This window comes from Tripterygium wilfordii, chromosome 16, assembly GCF_013401445.1.
Source record: "Tripterygium wilfordii isolate XIE 37 chromosome 16, ASM1340144v1, whole genome shotgun sequence".
Lineage (NCBI taxonomy): Eukaryota > Viridiplantae > Streptophyta > Magnoliopsida > Celastrales > Celastraceae > Tripterygium > Tripterygium wilfordii.
The window spans coordinates 2510023-2525335 of NC_052247.1; the positions used below are offsets into that span (position 1 = coordinate 2510023).

At 37.5% G+C, this 15313-nt stretch overlaps 3 protein-coding genes across 6 annotated transcripts; all 3 read right to left on the minus strand.

The window, feature by feature from the left end:
* Window positions 1-120: 120 nt before the first annotated feature.
* On the minus strand, window positions 121-2756 carry LOC119981216 (endoglucanase 10-like). Its single transcript, XM_038824274.1, has 6 exons — window positions 2368-2756; window positions 1981-2303; window positions 1441-1899; window positions 1219-1351; window positions 940-1112; window positions 121-855 (listed from the first exon to the last, which is right to left on the minus strand). The coding sequence occupies exons 1-6, from the start codon at window positions 2741-2743 to the stop codon at window positions 472-474; spliced, it is 1848 nt and encodes a 615-aa protein (XP_038680202.1). The 5' UTR covers window positions 2744-2756; the 3' UTR covers window positions 121-471.
* A 968-nt stretch (window positions 2757-3724) lies between these two features.
* Window positions 3725-10568, minus strand: LOC119981114 (vacuolar protein sorting-associated protein 45 homolog). Of its 2 annotated transcripts, none has more exons than XM_038824128.1 (15): window positions 10511-10568; window positions 10254-10316; window positions 8216-8330; window positions 7758-7959; window positions 7592-7671; window positions 7072-7299; window positions 6643-6768; window positions 6459-6539; window positions 6228-6369; window positions 5942-6120; window positions 5571-5726; window positions 5221-5328; window positions 5016-5137; window positions 4639-4770; window positions 3725-4298 (listed from the first exon to the last, which is right to left on the minus strand). In XM_038824128.1, exons 2-15 carry the CDS (start codon window positions 10259-10261, stop codon window positions 4238-4240), a joined length of 1740 nt encoding a protein of 579 aa, XP_038680056.1. In that variant the 5' UTR covers window positions 10262-10316; window positions 10511-10568; the 3' UTR covers window positions 3725-4237. The 2 variants fall into 2 exon arrangements, with proteins under 2 accessions (XP_038680056.1, XP_038680058.1); XM_038824130.1 differs by lacking the exon at window positions 3725-4298 and adding an exon at window positions 4328-4511.
* Window positions 9715-11912, minus strand: LOC119981115. Of its 3 annotated transcripts, none has more exons than XR_005464022.1 (4): window positions 11380-11912; window positions 10511-10838; window positions 10254-10313; window positions 9715-10106 (listed from the first exon to the last, which is right to left on the minus strand). XR_005464022.1 is itself a non-coding variant. In XM_038824131.1 (2 exons), the coding sequence occupies exons 1-2, from the start codon at window positions 11864-11866 to the stop codon at window positions 10759-10761; spliced, it is 567 nt and encodes a 188-aa protein (XP_038680059.1). In that variant the 5' UTR covers window positions 11867-11912; the 3' UTR covers window positions 10382-10758. The 3 variants fall into 3 exon arrangements, 1 of the variants encoding a protein (XP_038680059.1); XR_005464021.1 differs by having other exon boundaries at window positions 10254-10316; XM_038824131.1 differs by lacking the exons at window positions 9715-10106; window positions 10254-10313 and having other exon boundaries at window positions 10382-10838.
* Window positions 11913-15313: the final 3401 nt, after the last annotated feature.

A 15313-nucleotide genomic window follows, 5' to 3' on the forward strand; every position in this document is an offset into this window, starting at 1 on the left:
TCGTTAGATTCGTAGAACCGATTAAAATACAAATAATTTATCAAATTTAAGTTTTTTGAGTCTTATAATGGAGCTACAATAATGGCTAGTTTTTTTACAGCAGCCCTCTGTAATCCATCCTACTTCTTCTATGTTCTTGACAGCTCTTCTTTGTCTGAGTTAAAAGGATTATCAGTCTAGCTCCATCTTTTCTTGTAGCTTTAGTACTAGTGGTAGACTTGCTTCATTGTGACTCCACTTGCGGAGGTAAGGCTGCGTACATCTGTCTTGGCCTTGCGTTCACTACGGGAGCCTTGTGCAATAGAGTTGTTGAAACCGAAACCAATTTATGGTTTATATCAGTTTCTTTAACAACAATGAGAAGAAAGACATTGCAAAGAATTTAGTGAAGAAATACATTAGTCTTCCACTGTTTTATTCTTTCATTCTTTGATGACTTCATTACATGCAAGTATGAACTAGAAAACATTTTCATGGTGTTGAAGCTGTCAAGATAATCTTGTCGAAGATACCGGTTTGGTTTATTCCCAAATCAAGTGAATCCGGGAGCTCATAATGTCCGATCAGGGCTGCAACTAAGCCAGCATTGCTTGATATGGTTGGCTCAGTGAACTCTGGTTTGTTCCGGTCATCGAAGAAATTGTCGGATTGGTCTGGTCCTCCTACCATGGCTCCCAAGAGAACATTTGGATTAGGGTCTTTAGAGTAAAGCCATCTATCCCCTTCTGGACAAGAGTGATACTGACCATCCCAAGGGATTGATGCACTCCTGTGATGAACTTTGGTAGGATAATGGTCTCCGAACCCGACAACATAGCTCATCTTCATTGGATTATCTCCTAGAATGTAATTTACCTGAAAAAGTATTGAAGTTCCTGCAGTTAGATTACATCTTATGCACTGATAGAGCTTGTAGTAGTACTTATTGCGCTTTCTTGCCTGAGACAGAGAGAATTTCTGCAACATTTGCAGAGAAAAGCCTTGAGTGTCACAACTTGAGCCGGTTTTACGCAGAAGTTTAAGGTAATCACTGTATAATTTGCTCAGAAAAGATGCTGTTGCTGCAAACTGGAGTTGCTGGCCATACTCAGGCCTCAAGATGATCAAGCCACCTACATTAAAAAGTTGTAGAATAGTAACCTTTATAATTCAATCACTTTGTATATATGCATATATAGATTGCTATATATCTATAGAATTGGATTGCTTCAAAGTTACCTGGTGTCTTTTTGAATGTTTTATCAGAAAGGTAAGAGCACATGAGAAAATCTGTATTCTTCGACGAATTTCCCAACGCAGCTTCATAGGGGTAACCGGGGTCTTTGAAGAATCGAAGTCTTGTCATCAGAACCTAAATGGTGTAGTTAGATATTACTCTTAACATTCATAGCTTCAGTACACAAATCATATATTGAAAATGAGGAAATCCGGTGAAGTTACCGCAGTAGCAGCAATCTTGTTGTTCCAATAGAACAGTCCTTTTTCTGATATTATTTGATCTTGATCAGCTTCCCGAAACCTGTTCGTGGCGTAGGCAAGATAAGTTGTGTTTCCAGTAGCAAAAGACAGCCAAGTTCCTCCCCAAACCAATTCATCTTGATAACCTGAAGAGTTATAGAACTTTGCAGCTCCTCCACCACAAACATGATCTGCAGTATAAGTTCTTGGCCTGTGTCCTGGATCGTCTACAGACACGGCCTGAAACAACTTCTCAGCAGCTTCAACTAAAGATTTCGAGTACGAATTATCTTCTTTGAATACTATTGATGCTGCTGATAATGCTGCAATGATTTCCCCTGCTAGATCAGAATCCATGCTACTACAAACAGAAACTGGTCTTGGATTGTTCATGTCTTCAGGTCTCTGCCAGCAACTTATATCGCTACCAGTACTTCCAACCTGAAATATAAAAAAACATACTTATCGATCGCTGGCACGTACAGAAATGTGGACAATAATGTTAAACTGCTATTGACTTGCCTGCGAATAGAGAACTGTCGAAGAAGTCGGATTTGAATAAACAAAGGCTTTGAGTAAGTAATCAGTACCCCATTTGATGATATTTTTGACATGATCAAGCTCATCTATGTAAGCAAACTTTTCTTGATACTCAATCACACTCCAACTGAGGAGTGTAATAGTGTAAGCTGTTGTGAAAGTGAACTTTACGTTGTTGCCAGAATCATAAAACCCGCCAACAAGATTAACCGGTGGATTGCTTGAGCTCCCGTCTTGAATTCCTGAATCTCCTCTGAATTTTACAGGACTATTTCTTGGATACAGACCAGCTGCAGAGAAAAAATGTTTCCATAGATTACTACAATGACAAAATTATATGACATATATGTAAATATATATATATACAATATGAAAACTGAGAGTGACAAAGGAGATTACACTTTTGAGCATCAAAGAACATCAAAGCCTGGTTTATTGCAAGACTGAGGTTCTTTGAAGGCCCACGGTGCTTCTGTTTATGAGGCAAGAGATTCACTAACAGGACAATTGCTATAATAACTAAAATTAGAGCGACTAATCCATAAAGAAATCGCTTGAAATGCTTCTTATCAGCTATTACAATATCATAATCATAGGACTTAGAATACGGTGAAGGGATGGAATAATCATGGGAGTTTGACGATGAAGATGATCGAGGGAGGAGATTGAAGTCGAGCTCTATGGCGTTCCATTGGCTCGCGGAAGGAAGTAGCCTCCCGGTCTCGGGTATTGTATGAACAAACATTACATTGACAAGTTGTATATCAGAAGCAGGGACGCTGGACTCTGGCATAGTTGATTAGGATTGAAAAAGAAGAAGATACAGCCTAATTACAAGCAACAACTCCACAACACAATAACAAACAAGACATGAGAGAGGCCTTAACGGAAATACCAATGCATGAGCTTGTCTGTTATGGTTGTATGTTGTTAATGTTTGTGCAATCCAAAGCTATTGTGTTAAAAATATTCTGTTGGTTCCAGTTTGTGTACGGGTGTAAATGAACTGTGTTGAAAATAAAAAATCCCAACCCTACTTGTGATATTGTCCGCTTTCAATTTACCGGTTCATGCGCATACATCGAACCCGCATGACTTTGTTTTTGCTGGATTGTCCCACTTAATGGTACTTATGCCAAAGAAAAGGTCTCATTGAACCAATCATATTGTCCGTCGTGTTGAAAATCTCAACTCTATTTATATCAACGATATTGTCCGCTTTACATTTATCGGTTCACGCGGATACATTGGACCCGCATGATTTTTTTTCCTGAGTCGTCTCATTTAATGGTACTCAGGCCCAAGGGCCCTGGAAAAGGTCTCATTGAACCAACCATATTGTCCGCCGTGTTGAAAACCCCAACCCTACTTATATCAACGATATTGTCCGCTTTAAGTTTACTGGTTCATGTAGATACATTGGACCTGCATGATTTTTTTTTCTGGGTTATCTCACTTAATGGTATTTAAGCCCATGAAAAAGTATCATTGAACAAACCATATAGTCCGTTTTGGGATTCCAATTCCCATGGATACATCAGATTATCCTCACAGGTTTGTTCCTCCCAAATCCAACAACTGGCCGAAGTCCAACCCATTGAGTCTAGGAAAAAGACATTGTTAATTGTAGGGGAGTGGGATCACCCATATAAACTAGTCGATAGATATTAGTCCAAGTAACGTGGGATTTTATGTTCTTAAAACTTCTTCGTACTTGTGAAATCGGTTATACTAGACCCAACAAGTGGAGTATAAGCTACGTCCAACTGGATCGAGTTACTCCCATATCATGTCAAAAATCGCACCCCATACAACCAACTATATTGGGGATCTCAAGCATTTTCCTTGTTGGAATCCAAACAAAGCAAATCCCTCATCAAATTCTGGCTTTCGTTTGTACTTTTTTTACATGATTCTCCCCAAAAGTAATCTCTAAGTAACAGTACTTCGATGAACAAAGTCTCCAGATCAAAAGCGGTCCGAGTAACCAACAAATTGTAAGTTTCGTCTGCACTTGTTCCACTCCTGGGCGTTGATTTCTGCATCTTGAATTCCAACCCCATCTGGTATTTGGTTGAGTCTTGCATTGCATTTTTCTCGAGACATCATCACCTAAGTAGAATTTGATGGGTTTTTAGGCCTACCACAGGTGACTAGATATGGCTCTGGAGTTTCTAAATAGGAAGAGATTGAGCTTCAGATCACACTAGTATTTGATTTAGTTATCCTCAGAGCCTCCTCAGATGACGCTCGTGCTGGATTTGATAATCCTCTGGGCCTCTTCCAAGTCCTTAATAAATCTGCATTTCCAATCCAAATGAAGATTAAACAGAAGGAAAGTTCCGTGCATAATTAAAATCATAGTATACTTCACCACCAATTTTGTTAGCTGTCACTTCCAGTCCTTTGTTACCTATGTTAACCATCTTCCTAACCATATCCCGATCCTACGACATAGCTTTAATATTCACTCCTTGCTTTTATGCTCACTTGTAACCTACGAGACACAGGTTCTAACCACAAAAACCGCCTTCTGAAATACAAGAATCTCAAAGAAAATCACAAGATTGCTTACACCATGCCCAATCTTTTTATTATTAGTACTTTTTAGTTAAAAATTCATTTGTTGTGAAAAGGTACCTTTTAGAATTGAGTACTACAGATCCACCAAGTATGAAACGAATTCCAGAATTGCTGGCATTCTGCAGAGCAACAGAACGTGCCTCTTCATATGTCGTCCCACCAACAACAAAAATAACTACATCCTGGGGTCTGCTCAAAGATAAAGCTTGTGTCAGTAAGATATTCTAGCCAAATCTTTTGCATTATGTTCAACTCTCTTTACAAAATATGCTAAAGTACATTCTACTCCACTATAGATGACTTATCTTGTCACAACACAGGGATAAACGATGACATGGCGAACCAGAAAATGAGTTTATAGATGAAACTTTCAAGACGATCTTTCAGGAAAATGCTTTTTTTTAGTGCAAAGAATTTTAATTCAATAAACAAACCTGGCCTGCTGAAAATGATCTCCAACATATGGGTAGTCCACATCTCTTAGACGGCCCTTGGTTATGCTTTCCATAGTTTGGAACAGAAGAGGCCGGTGCTGGGTGTAGACATTCTCAACCCCCTACAACAAGGTGGGAAGGCTATATTGAATCATCTGGATATAAATTATAAATAGAAGAAGAAAGTATAATTATCCAGACAAACCTGCAGTCCACGTGCCATGTTACGAGCAATATTCAAAAGATCTCGATTTCCAAAGAGATCACCAGTTCGCTTATCAACACCCGCTTGCTTCAAGAGGAACTGGACAAGCTGCAATTCCACATATAGAAGATTTAGAACCCATATCTCATTGTAGCCAGTTCAAGGGTACTTGTATCAAGTATCATCAACATAATTGTTGTCTGTTGCAGCCTCCTAGACAGACTATCAATAGGGAAAATATAATGTTGAAGAGACAAGGAAGTTGTATTTAAAAACGAAACTCAGGGTAATACACACCTGAACACACAAAGTTTAAAGAACAAAAGACTGTAATAGTTTGGCTACATTACCCCGAGCTTGTACTTGGCAGACCGAGAAGCCAGCTTGTTGAAAAGCTGCATCAATTGAACTGGACTCTCCTTCTCATAGCGCAAGGCATACAACATCACTAGCCGTAAACGGTCAATATCAGAAATGTTTTCATTGTTTAAGAGATCCGTAACTGCCTGGAAGAAAGTTATTAAAAAAAGAGTTATGGATCAACACTTGCGATATGCAGCATACATAATCATGAGAAACACCACTGATTTAGCGGTTGGCTCTTCGACAAATTGCTCTGAGTGTAGAGCTTCCGATCCCCATTCCCATGCAACAATCGTAAAAATGAAAAAGTAAAAATGTAATATCATATGAAATCACAATGGACTTATATATGTACAACCTCAAACGCTGCCACTTGCCCACCATTACATGCCAATTCTTGCTCCGTTTGTGACACTAACATGAGCTTTCTCTCGTCAACTATCTTGCTCATTTCTGTAACCAATGTCACATGTTTTGAGACATTGCCATGCATTTTTCTGTACTCAGGGTAGTTGTCAACAAATTTGGCCATGTCTTCTGCAAAACTAAATTACCATATGATGAAATGGTAGACTTCAATCATGGTAAGAGAAAAGAGAAAATTTTCAAACATGCATATAAATCTAAATTCACCTCATGTGTACCTATGGTCTGGATATTTTGGTTACTTTTAGCAATTTGCTGAAAGTCATCCACCATCTGCTTTATGTTCATTCCAATATCTCCAAAATTCTCATACATGTTAGCTTTGAAGAAGGCATCTTGCGCTGACGATAGGACAACCTCCTGCAAGCATAAGTAGCACAAATATCATAACTCAGCACCAGAAGTAACTTGAGTTGCACTGCTTGGCTGAAAGGCTAGTGCAGATCAACCTGTTGGTCTTTGGTGGATTTTCCAATGCTTCTTAAATCCACTTTGTTGTCTTCAATATCAATCAATTCATGAACCATAGCCTATCAAAAAAATAAAACCTCTTATCAAATCACTGAGATGTCCTTATCATGAAATATAAAAGTAATAAGATCATACAAGAAGTGATAGTCAAAATATATGTACCTGATACGTCCATTGATTCAGCAAAGGAGTCACAGGGTCATCCCTTCTATCAACTATCAGCAACAATGGAGAAACTTCCACGCGTCTAAAATCAAAAAGACTGCTTTCCTGCTGGTACATCAGCTTCTGTCCATATACAAAGACAATAACATATTATCTTTTCTGGAACACTAAATTCATGGAAACAAACGAGCTTCCATAGAATACTAAAATTCCTACAAACAAATTGGAGCCTCTAACAAAGGAACAAAATTAAAATTCATTTAAGAAAATGTGATCAATATGCATATATACGATACATAATTCCACATATGAATCTGGTGAAAAGCTATAACACGGCTTTTTCAAAACTGTATTCCAATTCCTAACTAGTAATAGTATAGCTAATACAGTACTAAACATTGTCTTGTACTTTGCAATTTTACTTACTGATGTTTCATGTGCTATTCTTTTTGCAACATCAGAGGTCCTTTGATATCGTATGACGGGCCTCCGTTTCAAAGCCAAAAAAACTGCTGCAATGCCATAAACAACGCAGTCACAAAAGCGTTGCAAACCTGAAGGATCTACAACTGCTGGGATCATATATGAGCAATTTGAGGGGATATTCAAGGTGAAATGGTAAGGATCAACCGCAACAAAGTCAGCATAAAATTCCTGCAAGACCAAGATAACAAATACAATTGACCTTCATTTTTTTATTCATCCATCTAGATCTACGTAATCAAATCATAACTATGTCAATCACAACAGTGTCCCACAGAATTTCATAAGAAAAATATGTACTTTTATAAAAGATTCCATACCAAAAAAAATACCATATAGAAAGAATTTTATTATTATGTATCAGAAGCAGAAATAGATGATAAATGATTGGATATGAACAGGGAAATGTAAAGACAACAAAAACACTAGTTAAACAAAACAATGTTGGAGAACAAGGGAGCACCTGAACTTGGTTGACAACTTCTTGTTCATCAGAATCAGCTAAGATATGGATCTGTGTATCCTTTAACATATTTGAGAAGACTGCAAAAATTGAGCATGATATCGGAAAAGGCAAAATATGTAATGTCTCTAGTATAGTAGTATCTCACCAACATTAAAGAACTTACACAAGTGATACTCTCCAAATCTAGGATTAGCCAGCTGCCGTCGCAAGTGCTGAATATTCTGCGACGTCGGCCGTAGGAAGTAAACTGCTTTGAGATGAGACATGGATTCTTTAGACATGGAAATGGAATCTACTAATTCCACCAAAAAAACTTCTTTCTGAAGAAGCTCCGACTGGGAATACACAACACTTACAATACTGACCTGCAATTCAATTATCCAACATGAGATACCCTCACCAATACCAAATTTAACAATGTTTCCTTCTCTCTTTCCATTTCTTTCCCCTTTTCAATGACTGATTACACCAATTCATGAAGAAACAAAATCAGTGACATGTAGAACAATGTGGTTCAGTGAATTCCACACATTGAAAGCATGAAATTAAACAAAATCAAAACAAACTAAAACCATCTACGATCAAAGAATTCCAAATGCTTGCTTGCAGGTAGGAAGTTACCGTTTGAGAATCGAGGATAAGAACCTTCATGCCGGTGATGTCCTGTAACATCCGGTTAACGTAATCCCGTGCGGCCGTGACTAATACCATCTTTCTGTATTGAAGAAAAATTCCCCTGAAATAATGATCGGAATTTTAGGTCTGCAGAGAGAAATTCAGAAGTACTAAGAGGGAACGGAAGGAGATGGGTCAAAACGCAACGTTTTGCATATCGACTAAAATTTCGGTAAATTCATCTACAAATATTAAATACGACAACGTTTTTATTGTCTCTTCCTTTCTTTTTTATTTTTATTGTCTCTTCCTTTAATTGATGTTTTGTTTGTTTATTTTTGGAATTTTATAATTTAATTTTACTAAAATTATCTAATTTAATATGAAATGGTAAGACCATCCGACGCAAAAGCGGATATTCTTAAGAGATTCTCCAAATTTATAGTAAAAGTACATTTTTCACAAATTACCGTCTCGTATGAATTTATCGTAACTATATTGTTGCTCTAAGAAACTAAATATGAATTTGGCCTCATGCAGTCATGCATACATCAATCATTCATTCTTTTTTAATAACATGAAACTCACTCAACTACCCAATGCATAATTGATTGATAAATCCTAATCACAAGGAAGACTCCGTAATCACCATAGACCAGTTGATGCCTACATCAAGACTTAGTACAAGAAGACAAAGTATGATGACATTCGCACATATTGAGTTGAATAATGACTCGTATATTGCGATAATGAAAACACCCATGAGATTTGAACTCGTGATATACTGATATCTCACTTGCACTAAGAGTTATCCCGATCAATCAATTAATGAACCATAGCAAAACTTCTTTATGAAGAAGCTCGACTATGAATACACAACACTAACAATATTGACCTACAATTCAATTACCATCAACAAAAAGAATTTTCCCATTGTTTCTCTGTACAAGAATTTGGGTTTGATCAGTCATTTACACGTGAAAAGAATGGAAAGAAAGCAAAAAAATTCCAAACATCCAATTGAATTTGTAGACTTCCAACCCCCTGAGGACTTTTAAATTTTGACGTACAAAAACTTATGAGGATGATGAATGATCCCATTGATCCGACGAAAATGATATGTATCCCAACTCTCAAGTATCCCGACCCATCCAAAGTTTGGCATGGTCAATTCGGATACATAGAGTTGGGATACCTAGCACTACCGTTGATCCGATCCAAGCATGAACTGTTTATATACAACAACTGAGTACCGACACGCAACAAATACCCGTAAGTATCCCAACCCATCCAAAGTTTGGCATGGTCAACTGGGATACATAGAGTTGGGATACCTAGCACTACCGTTGAACCGAGCATAAACTGCTTATATAGAACTGACACGCAACAAATGGGCAAGACGTGCAGGCAACAAGAAACTTGAACAAGAAGAGAAATAATGCACGCAACAGTCTTATGAAAATTCTCTTTCAGCTTCTCATCCAATGATTCAAAGGCTGCGAATATAAGGAATTTTGAACCAAGAAAGAATATCCCTTCCTTATCCACAAGTGGAAGGTGATGCCACCTTCCTTTCAAAACAATCTCAACATGGCTGGAATAAACACATCTATCTATACAGGATTGAGCTTCAAAAAAACTGCAATTTAGCCCATCTTCATATGCCTTTTGCAGTCGAGAAGACGGACCAAAACTAAAAAAATGTCAAGTTTCCAGTAAACATGATCAAAACAAGGAGGGAACTTGTCTTTCCCGCATAGATAATTGTTCATTATACTCAGTCACGGCGAGAGCTATGACTATAGTGATCCAGAGATATATGCACATACACAGCATCACTGGTATTTCTCTACTCCTCGCTCGCCCTCGGCAGTACCAGCCAGATGGGTCATTTCATCTATCCATTGGATGGATAAACAGGAGTCAGTGAGATGTTAGACAATCAATCGTTGTTAGTAGCAGTCATTGGAAGTTTGAAACATGGAGATTGATAGCTAAAACAAGAAAAATGGTGCAGTCAATCCAGTTAGATGAGATCAGTTACCTCAGCATACGCAGAGGTGAATAGACTAGCAGGCGAAGTTTATAATGCAGGCTCTCAGCACTACTGCATAGAAACCCACACGGCATGTTGGACTTTGTAAAAACATCACAAGCTAATTATCAATAATATCAACAAGATGAAGAACAACTAATGTTTTATTCATATAACAATTATTTGCAGTGAACAGAGTAAGAATACATAATATTTTCCGCAGAATTGAAGTCAAATACCCACACAGGATTGAGTTAATCTCAAACCTGAAACATTCTTCATCCTCGTCCTCTTCCTCTTGTTTCTCCGCATCTTTAAGGTTGATCCATCATGGACAGGGTCGAGCTGGTCCAAACCAGCTAAAGAATGGCAGGAACTCTCTCATTCGTCCAAAAAGTTCCCATGGAGTGGACAAAGTAGATGAATGCCCAGGCTGTGACTTCCAAACCCGGATGCAAATTTCAACTGCCGTTCACTCTGAATATGAATATTTTACACCCAAAACAATTGCTTATCAGCTGCATAATTTAACAGTACATGCCACGGCCTGTGCCCAATATTTGAGCCTTGCTTTAACTTCTTCTGGATGATCACCTGAATAAGAAACAATACAACATGGAGAAAGTAAGAAATTAAGAACAAGATGCTTGATCCCCATTTGCTAACTCAAAACTCACAGAAGATTAAGAAATTGTCCTATGGTTATCGGTTTAGCTAACATAACAAACAACAATACAATCAAGTATTTAAAAGTTAAATCATCCTTAAAAACTAGTGCATTGTGTGAATTTACAACACTAATGAGATTCATATGCAAAAGATCAAAAATAAAAAGCTGTGGATGTAGATTATAGAACCTACAATGTAAGTTCACAAACTGTTCATAAATATTTCAAATAGAATGCTCCCATTCACCAAGAAAAAACTTAATTTATCATTTCAACCACACAAACATGACAAAATTAGGACTCACCGGGTGGTTTAATCTATGAACGCCAGAGATAAACCCAATTACCTTCAGATTTAACTACTACAGCTCAATTGCTTAATTACAATTAACAGTAAAGGCACAGATCAATCACAAAACAAAACCTTAAATGCCTCAATAGACAACACCAGAATCAAAGCAACTCACCAGGACTAGAGATCTTCCAATTGGGGACCGGGCTCGAGCTTGGCTCAGATACACCGGAGGTTTCAGGGGACTTGTGGTGTTCATCATGAAATCGTTGGCTCATGGAGTAGCAAAGCTCGAGAGCGGGCAAGGTGTTGCAGAGCTCAGGGATCTCATCGTAGCTGAAACCAAACCCGAGATCCAAGCACCCTTTAAGCTCATCAAGGTCCTCGTCAGTCAAGCTCTTGGTCCTCTTCAAATCATCCTCACTCGGCACCTCCACGTACCCTTCCAGCAACACCTGGTTCTTCTTCTTCTTCGTCTTCGTCTTCTTGTTCTTCGTCTTCTCCTCCATCTTCCTCTCCTGGGTCCGATTAAAGCCACTGAAAAGTCTCATTCTTTCTTCTTCGTCTTCCAATTCTACAGTCGTCTGATTATCGTTCTGTAGGATTGATTCGGTCGAAGAAACAACCCAATCAGGATCCCGTTGGCAAGAAATCGCACCCATCTCTCTCTCTACAGTGCTTGTTGAGCTGTAAGAGATTGTGATTTCAATGAAAGAAAGCTATGTATATATATATGCGTCCAGTCTGTCTACATATACATATATGATAATATATGATGATGTGAGGATAGGAGATCCAATTTTTTTCACAATCTCCCCAAAAATTAGCTTAATTAAAAATATTTTTTTGAATATTTTAGTATTTAAGTGATTCAATGGCGACATCCGAGTCTACTAATTAAAGTGATAAAGATGGTGTGTATCACCTTGAGGTGATCATGTTCGAATCCCTCCTCTCCGTTTTAAGAAAAATGATTCGATAGTGTCAGAGTGGAAGAGTCATAGCTCAACGGAGTTACTCCAGAGATAACAAGTTGATCTTCCCCAAGAGTTCACATTGACAGAAACCTTGATGTCAGCTCTTAATTTAGAATATAGTAAATTTTGAAAAAAAAATTAATTCTAAAATTCAAAATCTAACCCCTAAATTTTAAATTCTAATCCCTAAATCATAAACATTAATTCCTAACCCTTAAAAATTCTAATACGTTGTTTTTAAACGAGCAAAACGAGAACTTAACATGGTTTTTGGAAGAGAATTATAGCTATAAATATAAAAAATAAAAAATAAAAAATTGGAATCCCTCCGAGCTCGATGACGTGTTTAGTCATGTGATGATTCAAGTACATCTCATCATCATCGAATGGATGGATGCATGGTGCATATATATATATACACATATAGATATAGATAGATAGATACAGGGCGATGGGTAGATGGAGACAGCTGTATGTAGATGATGTGTTGGGTAGGGGGTGGGTGGGGCTCACCACGTGCGACTGTGCGAAATGTGTGAACATCACCAAACGTTTTGAACCGTTTTCTGCCAACTCTCTCACGACTCAGAAGACTTGACTTACAATTATTGGGCTGTCAATGTCGATAATATAAGAAAAAAAAAATGTCTGAAATGCTTTAATTTATGTGCTCCATTTTTTAAAATAACATATGACGCTTTATGAATTATGAATAAGTCTTCATATAATTTAGAATTTAGCTTTTAATGTTTAAGGTTTAAGCTTTAGGAACAAAGAAGTCTTGGTTGGGATGATGGAGTTCAACTCTCACGTGGCTTCGGTCTTTTTTGACACTAGCATGGAGCGGGTTGGGTTGTCGATTTGAATTTAGAATTGGTTCAACTGTCCGACGAGCATATTGGATTGAGAAATTCTCGGCTACAAAATATTAAAAAAAATTGATTTAAGATTTAGATTTTAGTATTTAGATACTTGACTTTCGCCTTGCCTTCTTAATATATGCCCCTCATATTTTGTACCATAACTTATTTTCTTTACATAAAACTTACTGACCTAAGAAAAAGTCACGATAAAATATTTAGTGTTTAATTTATTATTTTTTAAATCTACTATATTCTTACCGAGATACTCAATAACACATTTTAAAGTGTGTATAAAACATAACTTCGAGGAGAATTATAACCTCCTCTTTGGTGTTGGAGGAGATATAAATTGGGATCTGTAGTATTGTTCGTAGATATGTAAATGTGTGTCATCGAACATGTGGGATGTCTATATATTATGCACCCTTCAAATCCAAAATCCTTGGCCATATATGTAAGATGTGGCCTGTGGGCTTCCAACAAGCTAAACAACTCTTGATCCGGGATCTCAGCAGGGAATAATGCCTGCCCCCAGTTCCCACCTAACTTATATTATTAGGCCTCCATCAAACACCCAACCAACTCATTATGTTGTACGTCTTATAACACTAATGATTTTTCAACCAAATCAATCATTCTCTCTTTTTTTCTAATGCTTTCTCACTTGCTACCAAATCTTTTAATGCGGTTAATATATATTTATAGATTTTTCTTATATATGAATGCATAAGGAATTTCTATATACTTATTAAAAGGCATGAAATGTGATTTTTATTTTTTTTGGAAATGGTTTATGTGGGGAATTTTTTGGGCCTATTCCTACCGCTGCACCCAAGGTGTTGTGTGTTTTGGGTCTAAGCCCTCACGCAGTGGCGTACCCACTGCATAGTCACTGGGGGCACGGGCCCCCAGTCAGTTAAAATTTTTTTCACTAAATATACCCTACATTCTTAACAATTTGACACTAAGGCCCCCAACAAAAAAATAAAAGGCCCCCATTACACACACTTAACCCACTAACTAAGACCCAACCCAACTCTCATTCACACACTTAGCCCATTAACTAAGACCCAACCCAACCCAACCCTCATTCAACCCAAATAGAAAAATCCCAAAAATCAAAACCCTCATTCTCGACTGCTAGTGTCTACAAAGAAACATATTTCGTATTCTTTGGTGTATCGACTTCTGAAGTTAGCATTGGTTTTGCCTATAACAATAGCAAGTGTTGAAAGATGCTTTTCTGGAATGAACATTGTCAAGACAGATTTGCGCAACCGGATCAGTGATCAATTTATGAATGACTATCTAGTATGTTACATAGAAAAGGAGTTGCTCGGAACTATTACTAATGATGTTCTAATATCGCACTTTCAAAATATGAAAACTCGTAGAGAACAATTGTAATAAATTATAATGTAGTTTCTTATGTGTTTAAAATATTATTAATGTGTTTTTATATTTATCGTTTATATTTGTAAGTCGATTACATAAAGAACCCAAAAAAAAATTCCGGGGGCGCTGCCCCCTGACCCCCGAGTCATTTTTGTGCCCCCGGTAACTTCAATTCCTGGGTCCGCCACTGCCCTCACGTATTTATTTCAAGATCTAATCCCTGCTTCTCCATTAAACCTCATGACCTCTTGGTGATGGAAAAGTGAGTACCCAAGTTAACACTCACTGTTATTATACATGCCATATTTGGATTAAGATGACACTCTTATTAGATGGAGGATGAGGTTATGGATTGTTGGATATTAGATGGAAGTTGAGGTTATGGATTGTTGGATGCGATTGTGGTTGTGAAAACTCAATTCGTATGTGGGGTTGGAATTTGAGTGAATTATATCGTAAAGACGATTGTAATGTAGGAAAAATGTTGTCGAGTCAGTTCTCGATTCGATCCTCATTCAGTTTTAGTTAGTAGTTTTAGTTAGTCATTGGCTTGATTACTACATCCTTCAGAGGGATCTGAAGGCTCTCAAATCCCCCTGAAAGTTTAGACTCTTAAAGTTCTATCCAACGATCAATACCCATGCGTTGGATACTTGCAATAAAGCAGATATGCTTTACGTGAGACATTTGCATACCCAAGCTTAGCCTTTTTGACCTTTTTTTTTATTTTCTAGTTTTATTTGCAGATATTTTCAAGTTTTATTTGTAGATTCACGACAAGGATCATTGGATTGCCATTCGATGATAATTTCAGACTAAACAATTCCAAGGAAATTGCAGGGCCTCCAAATCTAATTCAAAGACCGTTCAGCCG